A 27,225-nucleotide genomic window follows, 5' to 3' on the forward strand; every position below is an offset into this window, starting at 1 on the left:
GGAACGACGGCAGCGAACGAAGACCGTACCAATGCGCGACGCGATGGGAGATATTATTGCAATTTTTGTTGTTGCAATTTTTGCAACAAGGATCTTGTTACAGAAAATTAGATACGGCGGGAGGTGTGTTTGTAATTTTTGCAACAAGGGTCTGGTTGCAGAAAATTAGAGAAGAGGTTTTGCAACAGCTGACTTGTTGCAAGAAATTAGGGAAGAGGAGGTTTCATAACAAAGCTCTTTTTACAGGAAATTAGAGAAGAATAGGTTTCGCAAGAAGAGGGTCTTGTTGCAGAAAATTAGAGAAGAAGAAGTTTTGCAACAACAGATTTGTTGCAGGAAATTAAAGAAGAGGAGGTTTCACAATAAAGGTCTTATTGCAGGAATTTAGAGAAGAGAAGGTTTCACAACAAGAGTATTGTTACAGAAAATTAGAGAAACGAAACGGACCGCTCGCTTCACACTATCAGAGGAAGAAGTGCAACAACCGGCTTGTTGCAATTCGGGGCGCGCACGATTGGGGGAGATCTGATGGCTAATTCTATGTCTATCGGACGGTACAAGAGGTGGTTGATATTTTAGCGCTATCCGCCGGCGGACGGGTAGCGTTGCCCACACCATGAACATATCCCCGTATCCTAGTTTAGTTTTCAAAAAAATTGGCTTATCCGACGTATTTCTGTATCACGTCTCCGATACGTATCAAGTATTCACGCTGGTATCCCCAACCCACTAGGGTTCAAATCCTGGTGCCCGCATTATTCCTGGATTTATTTCAGGATTTCCGGCGATGCGCTTTCAGTGGGAGGAGACGTTCCCGTCGACGACGAGGCGCCTACGGTGACTTCGTAAATCTCAAGATGATATGCCGGCTCAGTCTCTCGGAGGTGCTCATAGGGTAGGGTGTGCGTGTGTGCGTTCATGGGGATGAATGTATGTGCGTGTATATGAGCGCTTGTGTCTGTAATGATGCTAAAAAAAAAGTATTCACGCTAGCGTCGTCAAGAAGACAACACTCTGGCCGCCATTTTTCCTCGGGATTTTCGCTCCCAAAACCGCCCGCTCACTGCCATCTTCACCGGGAAGCTTTCGGGCGTGACTGCGTGGTGACTCTATCCGCCCGTGCAGAGGAAGGGTTTCTATTAATTGCTGGTCTAATATCTCCGCCCCACCCAGATCGTCCGTGTCCTCCCGTCCAGAGCCGCCGCCGGGAACAGAGCACCGTCGCGGTGCCGCCGGAAATCGCCGCCAGAGCCCGCTCCAGAGTAAACCCCCTCGGCTCTTTCCGCCCATTCTCTCCTTTAGTTTAAGCCGGTAGATCCATAGATCGCCGGAGCAGTTGTTTCTTCTTGCGCCAAATCCGTCCATTTTCTCCGGAATCACTGGAGCGTTTTTTTTTGGTTCCCCACCGCACCTTCTACTGCTGGGCTTTGAGCTCATCAGGATGGTGCTTTTTCATATTTTTAGCGAATTTTCCATATTAGGTTTGTGTAGATTGTACAATTAAAATGGTTATACTACTATCTTTTACATACATTTTTAGATACGTGAATGTTAGGATCAGAGGGCGTGTACAACATGAATGCAAATAGTACAGTCTACATTTTTCTTAGCGTCAAGGGCGCAACAATTTGTTAGTGCAAAGATATGGGGAAACAGCACCGACGATCTTTGTCACAGAGGAACATAACACAAAATACCACCCGGAGTGATTTCTTAGCAGATCCCTTTTCATCTTTTTCGAGCGCTGTACTAATGTTTGATTCTTCTTCTTTTTCCCTGTCAGCGAGCAATCAGCATGCAGGGCAGCAGCAGCGTGACCGCCTTCGACGACCTGCCCGAGTGGCTCGTCGTTGACGAGATCCTTGTCCGCTTGCCGCCCAAGGATGTGCTCCGCTGCCGTGCCGTTCGCAAGTCGTGGCGCAGCGGCACATCCACCGATGCGTTCAACCTCGGACACCACTGTCGCCAGCCCTCGCTTCCCATCATCCAACACAAATTGGGCATCTGCCGCGTCGTCGGAGGCTGCAATGATCTAAAGATACGGCCTGTCATCCGGTATGAAGGCTCCTTTACAAAATTCCAACTCCAAGCCGCCTGTGATGGCCTCCTCATCGTGTCGCAGCAAGCCAATTTCTTCATCTGCAATCCAGCCACCCTCAAGTGTGCTTCACTGCCACGTCCTCCACTACGGCCACGCTTCAGTTTCATCGACGTAGTCGGCTTCTACCGGCACCACACATCTGGAGAACACCGGATACTCTGGGTGTCATACACGAAACCCATTAGGATTTACGAGACATTTCAGTTGCCTGATTACTTTATCCACGCGGTGGGATCGAGCCAGCCAAGATGCATCCAATGGCCGACAGTTTCAGAACAAAAGTATTTTCCTGCTACCCGGTCTGCCGATTGTCCGCCAGTCCACCATCGTGGTAGCCTGCACTGGCTAATGGGCCTCAACATAACAGTATTTGACACCGTAGCCGAGACATTCCGGCAGACGAGCCGCCCAACACAGTTGGGCGATATGGTGTCATTGTTGGATATGGGCGAGGCCCTTGCTTTGTGCCACGTCGCCCCTGACTGCGCCACATTAGATGTTTGGGTGTTGCAGGTCTATGATGCCGGGACCTGGGGCTTTCACTACCGGATTGACCTGTTAGGGATGGAGGCATCACCACCGATTAATTGGATGTTCCAATCTATCCCTAGGATGGCTCTGATCAATGAGCGTGAGCTGTTGATCCAGAGGCATATTCACCATCTGTTGCATTGTGACATTGATGGTGTGTTTTTAGGTAATGTGGAAAGCGAAGAGCGTTTATCCTGCTGGACACTTACTCGGCATTGCCTCCAAGAGAGCATGATTTCACTTCCATTGTTTGAGATGCAGGAAGAAGAAGCTGTGAACCAGGAGCCCCCATTCTCCATTGTGTTATAAAGATGCCGTGCTCCATGTTAATGCTTTGTTCTAGTTGTTTGCTGTGCCCATAGAGTATCTGTCCCATATGGGCCATGCTTGTATTCTTACCATTCAGTACTTTGATGTTGTAACTTGTAACTTCTAAACAATGGAGTATCTACAGAATCGTTTACTGTTCTCCCCTCTCATGTTTACTTTCAGCTTGCAATGTTAAAAACAACGAATGGCGTGGTTGCAGTTTGGAATGGCCGATTCCTCCATGAGATGTTATGGCATTTTTTTGTTGAAATGGATACTATAGTTATTCCTTTCTGTAGCTTAATATTTTGATGTTTCATGTTCAGTACACACATTGGTCCTATTGCTTTTGGCATCTGGTCGCGTGACTCTTTGTGTAGAGATGTCTTTTTTCAGGTATATTTGAGAAGCTGGCTGTGATTTTGTGCTCACCATGGTTTTGTCTCTGATTGTTACTACAGCAGTAAGTAATTTGTTCACCACTACTGTTTTGTGTCTGATTGCTGCTTCAGTACAGCTATTTTTAAAAAGAAACCGACAAGTATTTTCTTTCATTGACTAACCATTCGGAGAAAAGAGCTTTGCTGTTGCTTTTGTGTCCAGGGTTCCCTTTCTTTTGAAAGGCATAAGTTACAAGATATGTCTTCTTAATCATCATCTTGTAGTCTGCTGGAAGGCTGGTGATAGTGGTGCCTCAAGGATCCGCGGTGCAGGTAAAACTGTCCATTCGGGCCACCAAACGCATCAAAGCTGCATCTGCGCTCATGCTGTGCAGGCCCATCCATGGTTTTGTGTTTGATTGTTAATCCAGTACATGCATTGTCATTTTTTTCCCGTTATGAACCATTATTAGTTGACTTTCACCTGCTGGGAGAAAAGGCTTTGGTGATATCCTGGAACCTTTGCGGGGGTCTTTTCTTTCCTGCTTGCTGCTTTTGGATCTAGGGTTTGGTGCTATCTTGATCAGCATGCTATGGTTTGCTGGAATGCGCTGCTGCTAGGTTGTTTTGGTTTGAAGCCTGTGTATTGGTTCCATTTTCATCGGAATGGAACCGACATCAGTTTCAGTGATTCCCTCAACAAAAGAAAACATCAATTTCAGTGATGTTCAGTGACATTTGGTGAAGCATATATAAAGATGAACATCGATCAATTGTTCAGGAATGTATGATGGTGCATGGTGGTGTATCTGCAGTTCTTTTTCCGGATTGAACAATTATTAGCACCGGAAAATTACTAAGTATCCAAGATAATGATAAGTTTTATCTCTGATTTTATTTTATCCTCTCACGTCCTTCAGCGAGACGTGAATATGTCGACGTCTGCTGTATATTACTAATGTTTTCCTTTTTCTTTTCTACTTATCAGCATGCCGAACAGCAGCGGCGCGACTGTGCTTGACGGCCGACCAGAGTAGCTTGTTGTTGGCGAGATCTTCATCTGGCTGCCCTCTAGAAACGTACTCCGCTGCCGTGTGGTCTGCAAGTCGTGGCTCAGCAGTACTTCCACCGACGTGCCCATCCTCAACCACCATCGCCGTCAGGCCTCTCTTCCCATCATCAAACATGGAGATGGCATCTACCGCTCTGCCGTCCTTAGTGTTGCCAGTGTGGAGCCTCAATTGGTCAGAAGATACGGTTGGTCATCCGATGCACATTTGACACAATTATACACCATGCCGTGTGTGATGGCCTCCTGATCATCTCGTCGCAGCAACCCAGCCACCCACAAATGTGCGTCCGTGCCACATCCTCCACGACGGCCAGGCATGAATATAGTCGGGGTTCTACGGGCACCATACATCTGGATAACACCGGGTGCTCTGGGTATCATACTCGATAACCACCAGGAGTGACATCACAGTTGAGTTGCCTGATTACTTCGTGCTCACGGTTGGTTCGGACCAGCCAAATGCATTAAATGGTGGATAGTTTCAGAAGAGACTTTATCACTACCTGGTCTTCCCACTGTCCACCAGTCCACCTTCGTAGTAATCTGCATTGGGCAACGGACCTCAACATATTGGTATTTGACACCGTAGCTGAGACATTCTGGCAGATAGCTGCCCAGGACAGTTTGGCGATCTGCGGTCATTGTTGGATATGGGCTGTGCCCTTCCTTTGTGCCGTGCCATCCTTAACTGTGGGGTCATTGTTGGATATGGACTATGATGTCGAGACATGGGGCTTTCAATACCGGATTACCTTGTTAGAGATGGAGACATCACTACTGATTAATTCGGGGATGGGATTTTACCCTACGGTGGCTATGATTAACGAGCATGAGCTGTTGATTGAGAAGCATCTTCGTCTGTTGCATTGTGACATTGATGGTGTGTTTATAGGAAATTTGGGATTTGAAGAGTATGGGTACAGCTTGACTCTTACTGGATATCGCCTCCAAGAGAGCCTGTCTTCACATCCAATGTTTCAGACACGAGAAGAAGTTGTATCTCCATACCCCATGGTGGTATAAGATGCCCTGCTCCAACTTAATGTTTTCGACTACTTGTTCACCTGTTGTGCCCTGGGAGCATCTATCTCACATGAACTTAACTACTCCCTCCGTCCAATAATATAAGAGCGTTTTTGACACTAGTGTAATGTCAAAGACGCTCTTATATTATGAGACGGAGGGAGTATTTGTATGGCGGAGCAGCACTTCTTCTGCGATCACCATTTGGTGCTTGTTATGCTATCTTGAGCGTCATGCTAATCTTCTATATCTAAATAGCTAGCCCCCACTAACATATTTCTCTCAACATGCAAGCATGCCACATCATCAAGCAACATGCATGGCAAAAGGCCCACCACAACATGCATTCATGCACATGAAAATGTCCACCTCAACATGCAAACATATATTAAATATTTTACAATACATTAATCAAACACAATAAAGCGTATGAATTTGCAATTTTAGTTTACGTAATATCACTATTCACGTTCCATAAAAATCACATATCATCGAAATGTATTGCAAATATTCCTGCAACAACGTGCGGAGTATCATCTAGTGTTCTAAACAGTGGAGCATCTATGACATAGACCTGTTGTACTGTTCTCCCCTGATTATTTTCAGCTTGCATTGTTAAAAAGCACGAATGACACAGTTGCAGTATGAAATGCTGGTTCCTTGGCGAGAAGTTATGTCATTGTAGCTGTTGAAATGGAGGGTTCAGATACTCCCTTCTGTAGCTTAATATTTGACTCTTTAATGTTCAGTGCACACTTTGATCCTGCTGATTTCGGTAACTGGCCGCTCCTTATTTTGTGTGGAGATATCTTTTTAGCAGGCATATTTCGGAAGCTGCACTTGATTTGGTGCTCAGCAGCATGATTTACTACAGTGGCAAGTGATTTGATCACTAACCACTGTTATGTGTCAGATTGCTACTTCAATACTATGACTATTGTTTTTGTTTTCTGGGAAGTACGGACTTTGTTCAGGATATAATCTTTGGTTATAGCTACGTCCAGAACCGGGTAAATGGTGGTCGGAATACGTTATGGACTTTGGTTGATTGACTTTCGCCTGTTGGGAGAAAAAAGGTTGGTACTTTGGTGATATATATAAATGTTGCAAGTGTGGTCTTTCTTTGCTGCTGCTTATGTGGCAAGTGATTTGATCACTAACCACTGTTATGTGTCAGATTGCTACTTCAATACTATGACTATTGTTTTTGTTTTCTGGGAAGTACGGACTTTGTTCAGGATATAATCTTTGGTTATAGCTACGTCCAGAACCGGGTAAATGGTGGTCGGAATACGTTATGGACTTTGGTTGATTGACTTTCACCTGTTGGGAGAAAAAAGGTTGGTACTTTGGTGATATATATAAATGTTGCAAGTGTGGTCTTTCTTTGCTGCTGCTTATGTGACCAGGATTAGTATTGGCTAACGCTTTTGTTCATCATAGTGGAACCTGGTTTTGTTCCTTTTATTTCACCCAAAACAATGGACCACGTAAATGTACTAATTCTTTATCTGGATGAAGATTTGTAGCTTGCATGGTGACAGTTTTACCATGATGTTTCCATTATCTATCTACAAAAATTAGTGATAATTAAGCCGATTCAGATGTAGGACTTGAACTTACAAAAAATTAATTGAAAATTTTTAAAAAAATGCGCATCCAGGGAATCGAACCCTGGTCAGTACCGTGGGAGGGTACTATGATACCACTACACCAGATGCGCCTTGATGGTTATATGTTTTGTCTTCAGCTCATAGACCAGGCCATGTGAAAAAGAACAAAAATTGAGAATTGGAGAAGTGGGGTATCGATCCCCATACCTCTCGCATGCTAAGCGAGCGCTCTACCATCTGAGCTAATCCCCTTTTACGTTGCTTTTAGTAATTTAAGATCTGATATACCATGTAACGTCCATGCAAGAACCATGTTAACCAAAGCAGGTGCAAAACTGCAAATGAAAACTGCCTTCTCTTGCCCCGGCTCGAAGGATGCCACATTGTTGACATAGACAGAGGTTTACACTGGAAACCGAAGAAGCCATATGCTGCCAGGAAACATGGGAGGGTCCAACAAGACATCCCTTTGCAAATCAAGAACTCCACACTAATTGATATCGCCCACAGCCACATGAGAGACTCAAATTGCCGATTGGAGATGATGCAAACCTGAGAAGACAAGAAGACACAATGCTAGTAGAACGACAACCAAGAGGACATGAACCAGCCTTAATGGAACACTAAGCTACCGACATCCTTGGCACGACAATATGGTCGTAGAGGGAAACCTCTCCCCTCTTGCCTATGCTCAAAGGGGATGACCTTCCGACGAACTGGGCCGCAAGAAGGGAATGCCTGATACCAAAGCACACCAATTCCACCACATAGCTGGTTTGATCATGAAAATAGACAATCTAGAACATCAACCTCCGAAATCGCACCAACTCAAACACTGACTTCTATGTTCCACATACGAAACCTCCAAGGAGGGGAACAGCGCTGGAGCGTTCTCGTCGTCCAATGTACAACCGAGATTTTCTCCCAAGGAGCGGGAATGGAAGGTGGGGACTAGTACCTTGACGACACCTTCAAGAGGGGAAGTGGCGCATGTAGCACCGTCATCATTGTGGTCGTCATTGATGGTCAAAATAATCCACCCACCGTGATCCCCAGGACTTCCCTCCGACCACTATCTTTAACCGACGAGCGTCCAAAGTCCAAATCTGGGGGAAGGACGATAACACACAAACTGCAACTGGCCTCTTTCGAGAAGGTGCCTAGCCAACAGAGAACCAGAGCACCACACCTCCAATCATCGGCTCCTCGCCGATCATGCAGGCCGAAAGAGTCGATTGAAACACTGACAACAAGCCCCATCAAAAGGACGTTCCTGTCGTCGCCACCTGGGGCCGCCACCTCAACTTTCGAGCCCCCCCCCCCCCCCCCCACATGAGTTTCCCTGGCCGAATCCACATGTGAAGCCACCATGAGTGTCGCTGTCTCTAGGACGGTCAGATTTGAGTCAACAAACTTTCCCACCCCCGGAGCTGGGTGTGCCATCCACTTCCTAACAAACCGCATGGGGAGACCGCCTCACCGCAGCCGTCCTTGTGGCGCGCGAGCTTGCCAGCTGCCCCTTTTTTTTTTTGAGGAAATGCCATCATGGCTAGCTTTATTTCATCCCGAATAACGACAAATCATCCAAAATAAAGGCTACGGATAAAGGAGGGAGGATTGTCCGTCCACACACACCGGAGGATCAACCCTAGCCCTTCTAGCTAGCTCATGAGCCACGCGATTCGATTCACGCGCACAATGCTCAAAACTAACATGGCCAAAATTATTACAAATCTCAAAGCAGTCATTAAGAATAGGGGTCGCTACTGAATTAACTGCTCCTTGATTAATCTCCTTGACCAATTCTGCACAATCAATGTGAACGAGCAGTTTATGAATACCCAGAGAATCTGCAAGTTGTAGACCCTTCTTCATAGCCATAGCTTCCGATGTATATGCATCAATTGTTTTACCCATATAGAAGACCTCGGCTGCAATAAAATCGCCAACATCATCTCTCAAGATCGCGCCAATGGAAGCAGTACTCCCGTTCATACTCAAATGATACATCTATATTCAACTTGACTGTACCCTGCGGTGGTTTAGCCCACATTACCTCTCTTGCCGGATGTTGAACAGTGCCTGCCCGATAAAAGTTAAGAGCAAGAGCTTGTATTGATAGGGCGGAACGTTCAGGTTCAGGTATCTTTTCTCCTTTTGCACACTGTCTCCTTTCCCACCAAAGGAACCAAGTAGCCACCGCAATCAAACATGATACAGGGATTTGAGCAAGATATAATGGGTCATCAATTGAAGTACAAATCAGCTCCTCCAGTACAGCCGAACCGGCCCTATCAACATTCAGAGATTTCTCAACTTTTTCCAATAAAAACCCAGATTTTTCCCAAACCATCTGCACTCGGTCACATTCAAATAAAGCATGCCGAATGTCTTCAGTATACACCTGGCACACAGGACATGCAGTATGAATTTTCATATGCTTATTAGCAAGAATAGATTTACATGGAATAGCACCATATAGTGAAGGAAAAGAGCTGAGAGGAGAGGGGAAGGACTGGCAGCGCTAGGGTTGGTCGCCTCCCGTGTGGGCCCGAACGGAGCGACACGGGTGCCGCGAAACATTTTCGTCTACCCTCTCTGATCCATATCATTTGAGCAATAAGTAATATGGATCGAAGAGAGTATCAACAATTGTGCATCCAGTCAAAATTCACAACATGAGTTACCATGTGCAACGCTGCATTGGAAATGTTCTGTTTTTCTTTCTGTCTTCTATGTTTTCAGTTTTCCTAAAAAGGGAATTTTTTTTGACAGCGCCTAAAAAGGACTTGATATGTGTCCCCTGTTGAGGTTAGGGTTAGCAGAAGATAATCACCCTTTCCGTCAAAGCGGCCGCTCCTCTCCCCGCATCAGTTTCCAACCTGCACACAGCTCGTCTGGTCTCATCGACCGCCGCTGCAGAGACGCCGCCCATCCTCCCTCATCCTCCATACAAACTACGCCAAACACTCTGATTTTCGCCCCAGAAGAAAAACCAGATGTAAGGTTTCGTCTCTGCGTGGTGACTCTCTTGCTCCCGTGCCAGGTTTCTCTTGATTGGTATCCCGTATCCCCCCTCGCAGATCGCCAGGAGACGCCGCCGGGAACAGAACACATCGCGACGCCGCTGGAAATCGCCGCTCCACCGTCCTCCAGGGCAGAGTAAACCCCCTCCTTCGACTTTTTCAGAATGTTCCTTTTCAGATTTAGTGAAATTTACGTTTTAGATTTGCATAAATTTTATACAATAACAGATGTTAATAGCAAAGCTTACATTTTAGCCACGCGTAAATATTTCATCAGAAATGCAAGTAGTACAATCTACATTTTAGATGTGTAAATGCTCGTACTATAAAAATGTAGACAGTAATTTAAATGTGTGAAAATGTTACAGTAAGCAAATATAGGGGCCGACGAATCCTAGGCCAGGCTTGGGCGCTTGGCGGATCTGACTGCTGGCTTGATGAGTCGGGAAGGTGTGGTGATCGCCGCCGGTCTACAGGGGATGGAGAGGAAGTAGGGAAGAGAGAGCGGCGGGTTCAAACTTTAGCTTGAAATTGGGTCGACTGCAATGGCTGACTTTGTGCTTCTACTCAAATCGATTATGCCTCATATTTATCATTTCTGGGATATATTGAACATTTTTATGCTAAATGCTATTTTCAAATACAGCATGCTATAACGTGTATAGCATCTGGAGAAGGGCGGCTCAAAACCTTGTAGCACACTATTTTTTCGTTGTTTGCACGTATCGGCTGATAGATATAGCTGTCCAAAAAACGAGTGATGAAACAGAACATATCATCCGAGTGATTTTTCGGAAATCCCTTTTCATCCTTTTTCATGTGTCGTACTAATGTTTGCATCTTTCTTTTCTTATCAGCATGACCATCTTCGACGACCTGCCCGAGTGGCTTGTCATCGATGAGATCCTTGCCCGGTTGCCGCCCAAAGATGTGCTCCGCTGCCGTGCTGTCCGCAAGTCGTGGCACAACGGCACTTCCACCAACGCGTTCATCCTCGACCATCACCGACGCCAGCCGTCACTCCCCATCATTGAACAACGACGAAAGGGCTTCTGCCACATCGCCAGAGCCTCTAATGGTCAAAAGATATGGCCCGTCCTCCGTTATGCTGTTACAAAACCCGCTGTTATACACCGTGCCTGCGACGGGCGCTCCTCATCCTGGGGCAGCAATCCAATTTCTACATCTGCAATCCGACCACCCGCAAGTGTGCTTCCCTGCCACATCCTCCACAACGACCAGGCGCCAGCGTCATCGCCGTAGTCGCCTTCTACCAGCACCACACATCTAGAGAGTACCGGGTTCTCTGGGTGTCATACTCCAGACTGATCAGCTCTGGTGTCCCAGTACAGTCACCCGAGTACTTCGTCCTCACGGTGGGATCAAATCAGCCAAGATGCATCCAGTGTCCGACAGTTTCACAACACACGCTTCATGTCACCCAGTCCCCCTATTGTCCACCAGTCCACCATCGTGGTAGCTTGCACTGGGCATTTGGCCTCAACTTGACTGTATTTGACAGCGTAGCTGAGACATTCCGGCAGATGAGCCGCCCAATAGAGTTGGGTGCTTTGGTGTCATTGTTGGACATGGGTGGATCCCTTGCTTTGTGGCACACCACCTGTGATAGCATCACTTTCGATATTTGGGTGTTGCAGGACTATGATGCTGAGACATGGGGCTTTCAGTACCGGATTAGCTTGTTTACGATGGAGGCATCACCACCGCTTAATTTGGGGGTGATATATCGCCCTAGTATGGCTGTGATCAATGAGCATGAGCTGTTGATTGAGCAGCGTCCTGACCGTCTATTGCATTGCGACACTGATGGTGTGTTTTTAGGAAATGTGGAAAGTGAAGAACATGGAAACAAGCAGATACTTACCAGACATCGTTTCCAAGAGAGCATGATCTCACTTCCGTTGTTTGAGACACAAGAAGATGATGATGTGAAGGAGCATCCATTCCTCATAGTGCTATAAGTTGCCGTGCTCCATCTTATTGCCTCGGACAAGTTGTTGCTGTGCTCTTGGAGTATCTATGCCATATGAAGCATGCCTTTTGTTCCTACCTTTTATTACTACTAGTAGAACTGAACACTTTATATGTCTGAAGTAGCATTTGTGCTATGGTCACGTGGTGCTAGTTATCCTACCTATCTTGAGCATCTTGTTAGTGCTCTAAACAATGGAATATCTATGCTATAGAACTGCTCTACCGTTCTCCCCCGTTTCTACTTTAAAGTTTGCAGTATTAAGAAGCACAAAAGGAATGGTTGCAGTTTGAAATGCTAATTCTTTCATGAGAAATTATTACATTTAGTTGTTGGAATGGTTAGTTAGATGCTCCCTTCTGTAGTTTAATATTCCGATCTTTCATGTTCAGTGCACACTTCGCTCCTATTGCTTTTGGCAGCTGGTTGGTCTTGCTCCTGCTCTTTGTGTGTAGATGTCTTTTCTCATACATCCGGGGGAAGCTGCTTATGTGTCTGATTGTTACTACAGTGTTTTGTTTCTAATTGCCACTTCAATACAGCCATTGTAGAAAAAATGGCAACATAGATATTTCTGCAGTATCACTATAGTGTTTTGTTTCTGATAGCGATGAAGAGGGAGTACTCTGTTTCATTGACTTTCACTATTTTCGAGAAAAGAGGTTGGCTGTTGGTTATGTGTCTAGAAATAAGTTGGGAGAAAAAGGCTTGGTACTTTGGTGGTATATAATCTTGTAAATCTTTCTGCCCAAGTTGGGAGAAAAAGGTAAGAATACATAATTAATCTGAGTCATTGATTTTGTTAGTTAATGGGCCCAAGTCATTAAGATGTGCAAAATTAACCATGTCTTCTGTTCTTCGTTCTTACTTTTCCTGCTACAGTTCATTGACTATGACATGTTATATGGAAAGAGCTTGGTACAATGGTGATATGTCTTGGATTTGTTGCTGGCTGGTGTTTTTTTTTCTGTAAGGCTGCTGTTGCATGCATGTCTTGCGTTTTTCGTTTGTGTTTAACCGATTCGCTGCTGGTGCTCGGCGATGCTATTAGGTTGTTATGGTTTGATCCGCTGAGAGTTGAAGCCGATATATTGTGTTCTGTTTTGCATCTCCATCGGAGTTGAACGTGGCCTTGTCCCTTTTACTTGAAAAGAACTGAATATGTTCTCTCATGTACCAGGTAAATGAGCTAATTCCAAGTTCATGTTTGTCTGGATGAAGATTTGTAGTTTACATGGCGATAGGCTGACCATGATGTCCAATTATGTAAAAACGATGGTGATCATTTGACCTGTTTATTTTCTCCAAGTTCATGTCACATCAGATGGACAATCAAGTGATTTCAGTGTTATGTTGCTTGTGTGGTTGAGATTTGGATTTTTGCTTCATCTTCTTCAGTATGTGGATCAACAATTTCTAGTGATGGTGATATTTGGTGAAGCATAATACTGAGGCCGCAGCTCAGCGTTGACCATTTGTTTGGGAATGTTCAACATTTCAGGAACTGGCTTTATTGATAGGTACCGTAAATAGAAGCCTGTTGTGCAGATAAGAGCTGTTTATTTTCCTGGAATGTTGTAACCGTGTCTTGATGTCGATGCTGCATTGGCGAGATTGGTTGACTGAATAAATTTGGATGAGCTTTTTCTTCTTTCTAGAATGCTGTAATTGTATCTCTGAGTATCATTTTGTTATATCTTTTCTCTACATAAAAGGATGGTGACAAAATCACGATGGTAATAAGAGAAGTTGACTGACTGATAAGAGCTGTTTAGCGAGTCTGCAAAAGTAACACTGAGTGTTTTTTCACAGTATATTCAGATCTGCAAAAAAGAAAATGGAGAAGTGGGGTATCGATCCCCATACCTCTCGCATGCTAAGCGAGCGCTCTACCATCTGAGCTACATCCCCTTTTATGTTGCAAATCCTTCCGAAGAAATGTCAATAGCTGGCGCAGTTGCAATGCAAGGTCCAAACTGCAGAGGGACACCCATTTTCACTGAAGACTGTTCAATTTGGATGAAATCGTGACAGTGAGTAATTCTAACTTTCTTACTCTTCTCTTATTTTCGATGCAAGAATAGTTGAATTCGTCTTGTAAGCGAGATATACATTTCAGAGACGCCGGGGTTTGCCTCCCTTCCACACACACAAATTTTTTTTTCCAAAAATATACATTTTACTGACCCTGCAACGTTTTCAGTGTCCGTCAAATGTAACAAGAGAAGCAAAATGTCGTCGTGTGAATGTGCAGAAGAACAATGTAATGTGCATAAACTAGTATTCTTACAGCATTGTGGGTACAACCTGATTTGTTTTCTCAAAAAATATCCCAGCAAAATGCAGCAAGTTGTGTCCTGGCACATTAGCATCGCCATGTTCAGAATTCGATATCTGTCAAAAAATTCCTTTTCTGCTGGTCTCAAAAAAAAAAAAAATCATCCCCTGCTGATAGACTGAAACTTTATGCAGAACAACAAAACTCAAGCTCCAAACTCACTGCAAGAACCACAAGAAGAAACCAAACCTAGCTAGCAAACACAAGTAGTACCGATACCATCTAACAAAAGATGCAGCTAGCAACGTTCAAGTAGTGACCATTGTCAAAGCATTTTTACAGACTAATGGCAAGTGTCATGGTCAAACTATTTCAGAATTTTAGAACCGTGATGCCTAAGCAAATAGGTTCATATCAGAAGATGAAACCAAGCCTAGCTTGCAGAAACACGAGAACTGCATGCTGGGTTTTTCTGAACCCATATCTCAACGAAAGGAACTGGGTTCTAATGTCATCGTGTCCGAGGCGGCGACACTTCTGAAGAGTTGGACAGGAAGGGAACTTCTAGGGCGGTGTCTCTCTACTCTGCATCGACATCCGCATACCGCAGGGCCGTGTGGGCTGAATTAGCAGAAAATTCTTGGACTGGTTTGGGTTTTCATGCGTAACAGGTGCTGAAACAAGTTTAGATAAGCATATAAAAAAGAAAAACACAAAACTCAAAGTTAAAACACAAAATGTTCAGAATTTGATCTCTGTCAAAACACAAAATTCAGTCTCTGCTGACGAACTAAAATTCTAAGCAGAATAACAAAACTCAAGGGCTCAAGTCATTGCAAGGAGCACCACATCTGTGCTGACACCAGATGCTTCATCTAAGAAAAAAAATGCTGCCAGCAACGTTGAAGTACTGGCCATTGTCAACTCATTACAGACTAATATATGTCACAGCACCATTTTCCGAACAGTTTCAGTATTTTAGAACCGCGATGCCAGAGCAAATAGGTGCCCTACTGTCAGTTGAGTAAAGCAAGTTTAGCTATTAGAAACACAAGAAACTGCTGGGTTTTCATGAACCCATATCTCAACAAAAGGAACTGGGTTCTAATGTCATCGTGCCTGAGAAGGCGACGCTTCTGAAGAGGTGGACAGGAAGGCGACTTCAAAGGGCCCTGGCTCTGGTTTCTCTCTACTCTGCATCGACATCCGCGTACCGCAGCACCGCGTGGGCTGAATTAGCAGAAAAATAGATATGCAGTTAGGCATCATGTGTCACAGGTCTTGTTCCTTTTACCCCCAAAAAAGGACCAGGTCAATGTGCTAATTCCTAGTTCATCTTTATCTGGATGAAGATTTGTAGGTTGCATGGTGACAGTTTCACCATGATGTTTCCATTATTTTTATCTATAAAAATTTGGTGATAATTTGGCCGATTAAGATGGCGACAGTTTCCACAGCAGCACCTCTAGGGATACGCGCGGGCCTTATAAACCGGAAAGGAGGTAGTATGATGGGCTCATGGACCAGGTTAATGTGCCAATTCTCAGCTCAGATTTGTAATGGCTCACACGGTGATAGTTCTTTGTTTTTTTTTGAGGGTGGGGGGTGGGGGGGGGGATCCGATCTATTAAGGCGTTGGTGCAGTTGTTGAAATGGTTAGTAGTTTTGGTACTCCCTTCTGTAGCATAATTTTTTATTTTCATGTTCAGTGGTTTGGACTAGTTGAAATGGTTATGAACTTGATTGATTGGCTTTCACCAGTTTGGAGACAAAAGGTTGGTACTTTGGTGATATAATAATTCTTGGAAGTGTTGCTAGCTGGGGTCTTTTCTTGCTGCTGCTTCTATGATCAGCTGGATTTGTGGTTTGCTGGGAGCCATTTTTTTGCGTTTTTGTTTGTGTTCAACCGATTTGCTGCTGGCCCTTGGCGCTATTGTTCTTTTCTACTAGTTCGTGGATCAACAATTTCAGCGATCTTTCTCTTGTTGTTCACTTCTTAGGTGGTTAGCATTAGATTTGTTTTTTTTTGCGAGGGAGCATTAGATCGACCATACTTTTGTTAATGTTCGGCACTTCAGGAACTGAATTTAATCAGGAGCTGTTTTTTAATCCTGGAATGTTGCAGCTGTCTCTTGACGTGAATGCTGCATTGGCGAGATTGATTGCCTTTTTTTTTTACACTCGATTGACTGAATAAATTTGTTGGCTGGCGTTAATTTTCTGTACGGCTGCGGTTGCATGTCTTTGTGTTTCTGTTGGGCATAATGATAATGCAACCTGGTGCTGTTCCTTTTATTTTACCCTTTAAACGTGCTAATTCAAAGTTTATCTTTATATGGATGAAGATTTAGGAATAGCTTGCACGGTGACAGTTTCACCATGATGTTTCAATTATTTATCTTATTAAAAATTGGTGATAATTTTGCGGATTCACAGTTTTCGCAGCAACACCTCTAGATGCATCGTCTCTGTTTCCATTTTGTTCCCTCTAATAAATCTGGTAAATATGCAAATTCAAGTCATCCATGTCTGCATCAAGACTTGTAGCTCACACGGTGACGGTTTTACCTGCGAAAAGCCGAAAACTGCTGTAACTTGACCAGTTAAGTTTCTTTCTGGGGTTCTTGCAAGACCAGATGGACAATCCAGATTTTTCAGTAATTTCAGTCTTTGTTTTGTGTGTTCACTAGAGATGGGAATATTTGAAAAGCCGAATATTAGTACTGTTTGAAGTAATGTTCAGGAAAAATAATGATTTGAGGGGGAATAACAGGATAGAAGGTCAGATGTGGGTCCCTCGTGTCAACGGTCAAACAAAATGTGTTAGTTTAAGCTGCCTTGTCAGCACGGACATGTGGGCCAACCCTGTCATAAATGGGTTTAAACAAACCTAATCGATAGGAGTACTAGGTAGTTTTTGGCGTGGATTAAGAAACTTTGGGTATGTTTTTGCTATTTTTTGTACAATAGATTCTTCCTAGGGCTGGTTGAAAGTGGTAGTTTTTTGTTAAATACTCTACATATTGTAAGTAGGAGTGAAAGTTAAGCTTTGGAAGCCAATAAGCAAGGGTAGTTACATAGTGCATATGTGTACATGATTGAAAGTAAATATCAACCATGAGTGACTAATATCTTGATGGAAAACTCGAAACTATGGAATACTAGGAAAAAATGCATGGTTGGAAATACTAACAATGTTCATGTCCGTTGCAACGAATCATAATTAGAATAATACTTATTCACAAACTTGGTACAAAACACTCTAATTTTGATATACAGATGTCACTATAGATATATTATGTTTCAATTAGAATATATTCCTTGGGCTTTTTTGGTGAGGTCAGGAAGGGATGTGGTTAGTTTTAAGATACTAATTATGGGTTTTTCCTGCAAATTGGTAGACAAGTGGGATGTTGGTGAGAAAAGGCAACAACTTACCTCACAATCGTTAGATGTAGATCTAATGGTCAGAAACGACGGATGACAGACACACCAGCATCACCAACTTAATTAGTCTTGTGTAGGAGTACTAGCTGTTGGGGAACGTAGTAATTTCAAAAAATTTCCTACGCACACGCAAGATCATGGTGATGCATAGCAACGAGAGGGGAGAGTATGATCTACGTACCCTTGTAGATCAACAACGGAAGCGTTGACACAACGTAGAGGAAGTAGTCGTATGTCTTCCCGATCCGACCGATCCAAGCACCGTTACTCCGGCACCTCCGAGTACTTAGCACACGTACAGCTCGATGACGTTCCCCGGGTTCCGATCCAGCAAAACGTCGGGGAAGAGTTCCGTCAGCACGACGGCGTGGTGACAATGATGATGTTCTACCGGCGCAGGGCTTCGCCTAAACACTGCAACGATATGACCGAGGTGGAATATGGTGGAGGGGGGCACTGCACACGGCTAAGGAACGATCACGAAGATCAACTTGTGTGTTCTAGGGTGCCCCCCTGCCTCCGTATATAAAGGATCCAAGGGGGGGGGGTGCGGCCGTCCTAGAGGAGGCGCGCAGGAGGAGTCCTACTCCTACCGGGAGTAGGACTCCCCTCCCTTTTCCTTGTCCAAGTAGGAGAGAGGGGGGGAGAGAAGGAAAGGGGGGGGCGCCGCCCCTCCCTCCTTGTCCAATTCGGACTAGGGGGAGAGGGGGCGCGCGGCCTGCCCTGGCAGCCCCTTCCTCTTCTCCACTTTAGGCCCATGAGGCCCATTAACCCCCCGGGGGGTTCCGGTAACCCCCCGGTGCTCCGGTTTTATCCGAAACTTCCCCGGAACGCTTCCGGTGTCCGAATATAGTCATCCAATATATCAATCTTTATGTCTCGACCATTTCGAGACTCCTCGTCATGGCCGTGATCACATCCGGGACTCCGAACTAACTTCGGTACATCAAAATGCATAAACTCATAATAACTGTCATCGTAACGTTAAGCGTGCGGACCCTACGGTTCGAGAACAATGCAGACATGACTGAGACAAATCTCCGGTCAATAACCAATAGCGGGACCTGGATGCCCATATTGGCTCCTACATATTCTACGAAGATCTTTATCGGTCAGACCGCATAACAACATACGTTGTTCCTTTTGTCATCGGTATGTTACTTGCCCGAGATTCGATCGTCGGTATCCAATACCTAGTTCAATCACGTTACCGGCAAGTCTCTTTACTCGTTCCGTAATACATCATCTCGCAACTAACTCATTAGTTGTAATGCTTGCAAGGCTTATGTGATGTGTATTATGTTGGATTTCGTAGTAATTTCAAAAAATTTCCTGCGCACACGCAAGATCATGTGATGCATAGCAACGAGAGGGGAGAGTGTTGTCTACGTACCCACGCAGACCGACTGCGGAAGCGTTGACGCAACGTAGAGGAAGTAGTCGTACGTCTTCACGATCCAACCGATCAAGTACCGAAACTACGGCACCTCCGAGTTCGAGCACACATTCAGCTTGATGACGATCCCCGGACTCCGATCCAGCAAAGTGTCGAGGAAGAGTTCCGTCAGCACGACGGCGTGGTGACGATCTTGATGCACTACAGCAGCAGGGCTTCGCCTAAACTCCGCTACAGTATTATTGAGGAATATGGTGGCTGGGGGCACCGCACACGGCTAAGGAATAGATCACGTGGATCAACTTATGTGTTCTAGGGTGCCTCTACCTCAGTATATAAAGGACCAAAGGGGGGAGGCTGGCCGGCCACAAGGGGTGCGCCAGGAGAGTCCTACTCCCTCTGGGAGTAGGATTCCCCCCCAATCCTAGTTGGAATAGGATTCGCGGAGGGGGAAAAAAGAAGGAGGGGGCCGGCCACCTCTCCTAGTCCTAATAGGACTAGGGGAAGGGGGAGGCGCACAGCCCATGTAGGGCTGCCTCTTCTCTTTTCCACTAAGGCCCATCATGGCCCATTTAGCTCCCGGGGGGGTTCCGGTAACCTCCCGGTACTCCGGTAAAATCCTGATTTCACCCGGAACACTTCCGATATTCAAACATAGGCTTCCAATATATCAATCTTTATGTCTCGACCATTTCGAGACTCCTCGTCATGTCCGTGATCACATCCGGGACTCCGAACAACCTTCGGTACATCAAAATGCATAAACTCATAATATAACTGTCATCGTAACCTTAAGCGTGCGGACCCTACGGGTTCGAGAACAATGTAGACATGACCGAGACACGTCTCCGGTCAATAACCAATAGCGGGACCTGGATGCCCATATTGGCTCCTACATATTCTACGAAGATCTTTATCGGTCAGACCGCATAACAACATACGTTGTTCCCTTTGTCATCGGTATGTTACTTGCCCGAGATTCGATCGTCGGTATTCCTATACCTAGTTCAATCTCGTTACCGGCAAGTCTCTTTACTCGTTCTGTAATACATCATCCCGCAACTAACTCATTTAGTTGCAATGCTTGCAAGGCTTAAGTGATGTGCATTACCAAGAGGGCCCAGAGATACCTCTCCGACAATCGGAGTGACAAATCCTAATCTCGAAATATGCCAACCCAACATCTTCCTTTGGAGACACCTGTAATGCTCCTTTATAATCACCCAGTTACGTTGTGACGTTTGGTAGCACCCAAAGTGTTCCTCCGGCAAACGGGAGTTGCATAATCTCATAGTCATAGGAACATGTATAAGTCATGAAGAAAGCAATAGCAACATACTAAACGATCGGGTGCTAAGCTAATGGGTCATGTCAATCAGATCATTCAACTAATGATGTGATCTCGTTAATCAAATAATAACTCTTTTGCCCATGGTTAGGAAACATAACCATCTTTGATTAACGAGCTAGTCAAGTAGAGGCATACTAGTGACATCCTGTTTGTCTATGTATTCACACATGTATTATGTTTCCGGTTAATACAATTCTAGCATGAATAATAAACATTTATCATGATATAAGGAAATAAATAATAACTTTATTATTGCCTCTAGGGCATATTTCCTTCAGTCTCCCACTTGCACTAGAGTCAATAATCTAGATCACATCATCATGTGATTAACATCGATAGTTCACATCATCATGTGATTAACACCCATAGTTCACATCGCCATGTGACCAACACCCAAAGGGTTTACTAGATTCGGTAATCTAGTTCACATCGCTATGTGATTAACACCCAAAGAGTACTAAGGTGTGATCATGTTTTGCTTGTGAGAGAATCTTAGTCAACGGTCTTTCACATTCAGATCCGTTATGTATTTTGCAATTTTCTATGTCTACAATGCTCTGCACGGAGCTACTCTAGCTAATTGCTCCCACTTTCAATATGTATCTAGATCAAGACTTAGAGTCATCCAGATCCGTGTCAAAACTTGCATCGACGTAACTTTTTACGACGAACCTTTTTGTCACCTCCATAATCGAGAATTATTTCCTTATTCTACTAAGGATAATTTTAACCGCTGTCCAGTGATCTACTCCTAGATCACTATTGTACTCCCTTGCCAAATCAGTGCAGGATATACAATAGATCTGGTACACAACATGGCATACTTTATAGAACCTATGACTGAGGCATAGGGAATGACTTTCATTCTCTTTCTATCTTCTGCCGTGGTCGGGCTTTGAGTCTTACTCAACTTCACACCTTGTAATATAGGCAAGAACTCTTTCTTTGACTGCTCCATTTTTTGAACTACTTCAAAATCTTGTCAAGGTATGTACTTATTGAAAAAACTTATCAAGCGTCTTGATCTATCTCTATAGATCTTGAAGCTCAATATGTAAGCAGCTTCACCGAAGTCTTTCTTTGAAAAAACTCCTTTCAAACACTCCTTTATGCTTTACGGAATAATTCTACATTATTTCCGATCAACAATATGTCATTCACATATACTTATCAGAAATGCTGTAGTGCTCCCACTCACTTTCTAGTAAATACAGGCTTCACCGCAAGTCTGTATAAAACTATATGCTTTGATCAACTCATCAAAGTGTATATTCCAACTCCGAGATGCTTGCACCAGTCCATAAATGGATCGTTGGAGCTTGCACACTTTGTTAGCTCCCTTTGGATCGACAAAATCTTCTGGTTGCATCATATACAACTCTTTTTTAATAAATCTTTTAAGGAATGCAGTTTTGTTTATCCATTTGCCAGATTTCATAAAATGCGGCAATTACTAACATGATTCGGACAGACTCAAGCATAGATACGAGTGAGAAACTCTCATCGTAGTCAACACCTTGAACTTGTCGAAAACCTTTTGCGACAATTCTAGCTTTGTAGATAGTAACACTACTATCAGCGTCCGTCTTCCTCTTGAAGATCCATTTATTTTATATGGCTTGCCGATCATCGGGCAAATCCATCAAAGTCCATACTTTGTTCTCATACATGGATCATATCTCAGATTTCATGGCCTCAAACCATTTCGCGGAATCTGGGCTCACCATCGCTTCCTCATAGTTCGCAAGTTCGTCATGGTCAAGTAACATGACTTCCAGAATAGGATTACCGTACCACTCTGGTGCGGATCTCACTCTGGTTTACCTACGAGATTCGGTAGTAACTTGATCTGAAGTTACATGATCATCATCATTAGCTTCCTCACTAATTGGTGTAGTAGTCACGAGAACAGATTTTTGTGATGAACTACTTTCCAATAAGGGAGAAGGTACAATTACCTTATCAAGTTTTCTACTTTCTTCCCACTCACTTCTTTCGAGAGAAACTCCTTCTCCAGAAAGTTTCCGAATTTAGCAACAAAAGTCTTGCCTTCAGATTTGTGATAGAAGGTGTATCCAATAGTTTCCTTTGGATATCCTATGAAGACACATTTCTTCGATTTGGATTCGAGCTTATCAGGTTGAAGCTTTTTCACATAAGCATCGCAGCCCCAAACTTTCAGAAACGACAATTTTTGGTTTCTTGCCAAACCACAGTTCATAAGGCGTCGTCTCAACGGATTTTGATGGTGCCCTTTTAACGTGAATGCAGCTGTCTTTAATGCATAACCCCAAAACGATAGTGGTAGATCGGTAAGAGACATCATAGATCGCACCATATCTAATAAAGTACGGTTATGATATTCGGACACACCATTACATTGTGGTGTTCCAGGTGGCATGAGTAGTGAAACTATTTCACATTGTTTTTAACTGAAGGCCAAACTCGTAACTCAAATACTCTTCTCTACGATCAAATCGTAGAAACTTTATTTTCTTGTTACGATGATTTTTCACTTCACTATGAAATTCTTTGAACTTTTCAAATGTTTCAGACTTATGTTTCATCAAGTAGATATACTCATATCTGCTCAAATCATCTGTGAAGATCAGAAAATAATGATACCTGTCGCGAGCCTCAATATCCATCGGACCACATACATCAGTATGTATGATTTCTAACAAATCTGTTGCTCGCTCCATTGTTCCGAAGAACAGAGTCTTAGTCATCTTGCCCATGAGGCATGGTTCGCAAGCATCAACGGATTCATAATCAAGTGATTCCAAAATCCCATCAGCATGGAGTTTCTTCATGCGCTTTACACCAATATGACCTAAACGGCAGTGCTACAAATAAGTTGCACTATCATTATTAACTTTGCATCTTTTGGTTTCAATATTATGATTATGTGTATCACTACGATCGAGATCCAACGAACTATTTTCATTGGGTGTGTAACCATATAAGGTTTTATTCATGTAAACAGAACAACAATTTATTCTCTTACTTAAATGAATAACCGTATTACAATAAACATGATCAAATCATATTCATGCTCAACACAAACACCAAATAACACTTATTTAAGTTCAACACTAATCCCGAAATTATAGGGAGTGTGCGATGATGATCATATCAATCTTGGAACCATTTTCAACACACATCGTCACTTCACCCTTAACTAGTGTCTGTTTATTCTGCAACTCCCGTTTCGAGTTACTAATCTTAGTAACTGAACTAGTATCAAATACCGAGGGGTTGCTATAAACACTAGTAAAGTACACATCAATAACATGTATATCAAATATACTTATGTTTACTTTGCCATCCTTCTTATCTGCCAATCACTTGGGGTAGTTCCGCTTCCAGTGATCAGTCCCTTTGCAGTAGAAACACTTAGTCTCAGGCTTAGGACTAGACTTGGGCTTCTTCACTTGAGTAACAACTTGCTTGCCGTTCTTCTTGAAGTTCCCCTTCTTCCCTTTGCCCTTTTCTTGAAACTAGTGATCTTGTCAACCATCAACACTTGATGCTCTTTCTTGATTTCTACCTTCATCGATTTCATCATCATGAAAAGCTCGGGATTCGTTTTCGTCATCCCTTGCATACTATAGTTCATCACAAAGTTCTACTAACTTGGTGATGGTGACTAGAGAATTCTGTCAATCACTATCTTATCTGGAAGATTAACTCCCACTTGATTCAAGCAATTGTAGTACCCAGACAATCTGAGCATATGCTCACTAGTTGAGCGATTCTCCTAGATCTTTTAGCTATAGAACTTGTTGGAGACTTCATATCTCTCATCTCGGGTATTTGCTTGAAATATTAACTTCAACTCCTGGAACATCTCATATGGTCCATGACGTTCAAAACTTCTTTGAAGTCCCGATTCTAAGCCGTTAAGCATGGTGCACTTAAACTATCAAGTAGTCATCATATTGAGCTAGCCAAACGTTCATAACGTCTGTATCTGCTCCTGCAATAGGTCTGTCACCTAGCGGTGCATCAAGGACATAATTCTTCTGTGCAGCAATGAGGATAAACCTCAGATCACGGATCCAATCCGCATCATTGCTACTAACATCTTTCAACACAATTTTCTCTAGGAACATATCAAAATAAACATATGAAAGCAACAATGCGAGCTATTGATCTACAACATAGATATGCTAATACTACCAGGACTAAGTTTATGATAAATTTAAGTTCAATTAATCATATTACTTAAGAACTCCCACTTAGATAGACATCCCTCTAATCTTCTAAGTGATCACGTGATCCAAATCAACTAAACCATGTCCGATCATCACGTGAGATGGAGTAGTTTCATTGGTGAACATCATTATGTTGATCATATCTACTATATGATTCACGCTCGACCTTTCGGTCTCCGTGTTCCGAGGCCATATCTGCATATGCTAGGCTCGTCAAGTATAACCTGAGTATTCCGCGTGTGCAACTGTTTTGCACCCGTTGTATTTGCACGTAGAACCTATCACACCTGATCATCACGTGGTGTCTCAGCACGAAGAACTTTCGCAACGGTGCATACTCAGGGAGAACACTTCTTGATAATTTAGTGAGAGATCATCTTATAATGCTACCGTCAATCAAAGCAAGATAAGATGCATAAAAGATAAACATCACATGCAATCAATATAAGTGATATGATATGGCCATCATCATCTTGTGCTTGTGATCTCCATCTTCGAAGCACCGTCGTGATCACCATCATCACCGGCGTGACACCTTGATCTCCATCGTAGCATCGTTGTCGTCTCGCCAAGTTTGTGCTTCTACGACTATCGCTACCGCTTAGTGATAAAGTAAAGCATTACATCGCGATTTCATTGCATACAATAAAGCGACAACCATAAGGCTCATGCCAGTTGCCGATAACTCGATTACAAAACATGATCATCTCATACAATAAAATTCAGCATCATGTCTTGACCATATCACATCACAACATGCCCTGCAAAAACAAGTTAGACGTCCTCTACTTTGTTGTTGCAAGTTTTACGTGGCTGCTACGGGCTTAAGCAAGAACCAATCTCACCTACGCATCAAAACCACAACGATAGTTTGTCAAGTTGATGCCGTTTTAACCTTCGCAAGGACCGGGCGTAGCCATACTTGGTTCAACTAAAGTTGGAGAGACAGTCGCCCGCAAGCCACCTGTGTGCAAAGCACGTCGGGGGAACCGGTCTCGCGTAAGCGTACGCGTAATGTTGGTCCGGGTCGTCTCGTCCAACAATGCCGCCGAACCAAAGTATGACATGCTGGTAGGCAGTATGACTTATGTCGCCCACAACTCACTTGTGTTCTACTCGTGCATGTAACATCAACATAAATAACCTAGGCTCGGATGCCACTATTGGGTTTCATAGTAATTTCAAAAAATTTCCTACGCACACGCAAGATCATGTGATGCATAGCAACGAGAGGGGAGAGTGTTGTCTACGTACCCACGCAGACCGACTGCGGAAGCGTTGAGGCAACGTAGAGGAAGTAGTCGTACGTCTTCACGATCCAACCGATCAAGTACCGAAACTACGACACCTCCGAGTTCGAGCACACGTTCAGCTCGATGACGATCCCTGGACTCCGATCTAGCAAAGTGTCGGGGAAGAGTTCCGTCAGCACGACGGCGTGGTGACGATCTTGATGCACTACAGCAGCAGGGCTTCGCCTAAACTCCGCTACAGTATTATCGAGGAATATGGTGGCTGGGGGCACCGCACACGGCTAAGGAATAGATCACGTGGATCAACTTATGTGTTCTAGGGTGCCTCTACCTCAGTATATAAAGGACCAAAGGGGGGAGGCTGGCCGGCCACAAGGGGTGTGCCAGGAGAGTCCTACTCCCTCTGGGAGTAGGATTCCCCGCCCCCCCCCCCCCCAATCCTAGTTGGAATAGGATTCGCGAAGGGGGAAAAAAGAAGGAGGGGGCCGGCCACCTCTCCTAGTCCTAATAGGACTAGGGGAAGGGGAGGCGCACAGCCCATGTAGGGCTGCCTCTTCTCTTTTCCACTAAGGCCCATCATGGCCCATTTAGCTCCCGGGGGGTTCCGGTAACCTCCCCGTACTCCGGTAAAATCCCGATTTCACCCGGAACACTTCCGATATTCAAACATAGGCTTCCAATATATCAATCTTTATGTCTCGACCATTTCGGGACTCCTCGTCATGTCCGTGATCACATCCGGGACTCCGAACAACCTTCGGTACATCAAAATGCATAAACTCATAATATAACTGTCATCGTAACCTTAAGCGTGCGGACCCTACGGGTTCGAGAACAATGTAGACATGACCGAGACACGTCTCCGGTCAATAACCAATAGCGGGACCTGGATGCCCATATTGGCTCCTACATATTCTACGAAGATCTTTATCGGTCAGACCGCATAACAACATACGTTGTTCCCTTTGTCATCGGTATGTTACTTGCCCGAGATTCGATCGTCGGTATTCCTATACCTAGTTCAATCTCGTTACCGGCAAGTCTCTTTACTCGTTCTGTAATACATCATCCCGCAACTAACTCATTTAGTTGCAATGCTTGCAAGGCTTAAGTGATGTGCATTACCGAGAGGGCCCAGAGATACCTCTCCGACAATCGGAGTGACAAATCCTAATCTCGAAATACGCCAACCCAACATCTTCCTTTGGAGACACCTGTAATGCTCCTTTATAATC

General features: G+C 44.1%; 2 protein-coding genes and 2 non-coding genes across 4 annotated transcripts; 2 read left to right on the forward strand and 2 right to left on the reverse strand.

Moving 5' to 3' along the window:
• Positions 1 to 1,069: 1,069 nt before the first annotated feature.
• On the forward strand, positions 1,070 to 3,283 carry LOC123154460 (F-box/LRR-repeat protein At2g43260-like). Its single transcript, XM_044573190.1, has 2 exons — positions 1,070 to 1,262; positions 1,784 to 3,283. The coding sequence occupies exon 2, from the start codon at positions 1,796 to 1,798 to the stop codon at positions 2,939 to 2,941; it is 1,146 nt and encodes a 381-aa protein (XP_044429125.1). The 5' UTR covers positions 1,070 to 1,262; positions 1,784 to 1,795; the 3' UTR covers positions 2,942 to 3,283.
• A 3,785-nt stretch (positions 3,284 to 7,068) lies between these two features.
• On the reverse strand, positions 7,069 to 7,139 carry TRNAG-CCC (transfer RNA glycine (anticodon CCC)). The gene has a single exon. It is a non-coding gene; the product is annotated as a tRNA-Gly (tRNA).
• Positions 7,140 to 10,928: 3,789 nt separating this feature from the next.
• LOC123147103 (uncharacterized) lies at positions 10,929 to 12,103 on the forward strand. The gene has a single exon (XM_044566342.1). The coding sequence runs from the start codon at positions 11,144 to 11,146 to the stop codon at positions 12,035 to 12,037; it is 894 nt and encodes a 297-aa protein (XP_044422277.1). The 5' UTR covers positions 10,929 to 11,143; the 3' UTR covers positions 12,038 to 12,103.
• A 1,783-nt stretch (positions 12,104 to 13,886) lies between these two features.
• Positions 13,887 to 13,959, reverse strand: TRNAA-AGC (transfer RNA alanine (anticodon AGC)). Its single transcript has one exon. It is a non-coding gene; the product is annotated as a tRNA-Ala (tRNA).
• Positions 13,960 to 27,225: the final 13,266 nt, after the last annotated feature.

Source organism: Triticum aestivum, chromosome 7A, assembly GCF_018294505.1.
Source record: "Triticum aestivum cultivar Chinese Spring chromosome 7A, IWGSC CS RefSeq v2.1, whole genome shotgun sequence".
Classification (NCBI taxonomy): Eukaryota; Viridiplantae; Streptophyta; class Magnoliopsida; order Poales; family Poaceae; genus Triticum; species Triticum aestivum.

Coding starts and splice junctions, on each gene's coding strand:
- LOC123154460 (XM_044573190.1), top strand. CDS start 1,796: ATGCAGGGCAGCAGCAGCGTGACCGCCTTCGACGACCTGCCCGAGTGG.
- LOC123147103 (XM_044566342.1), top strand. CDS start 11,144: ATGGCCCGTCCTCCGTTATGCTGTTACAAAACCCGCTGTTATACACCG.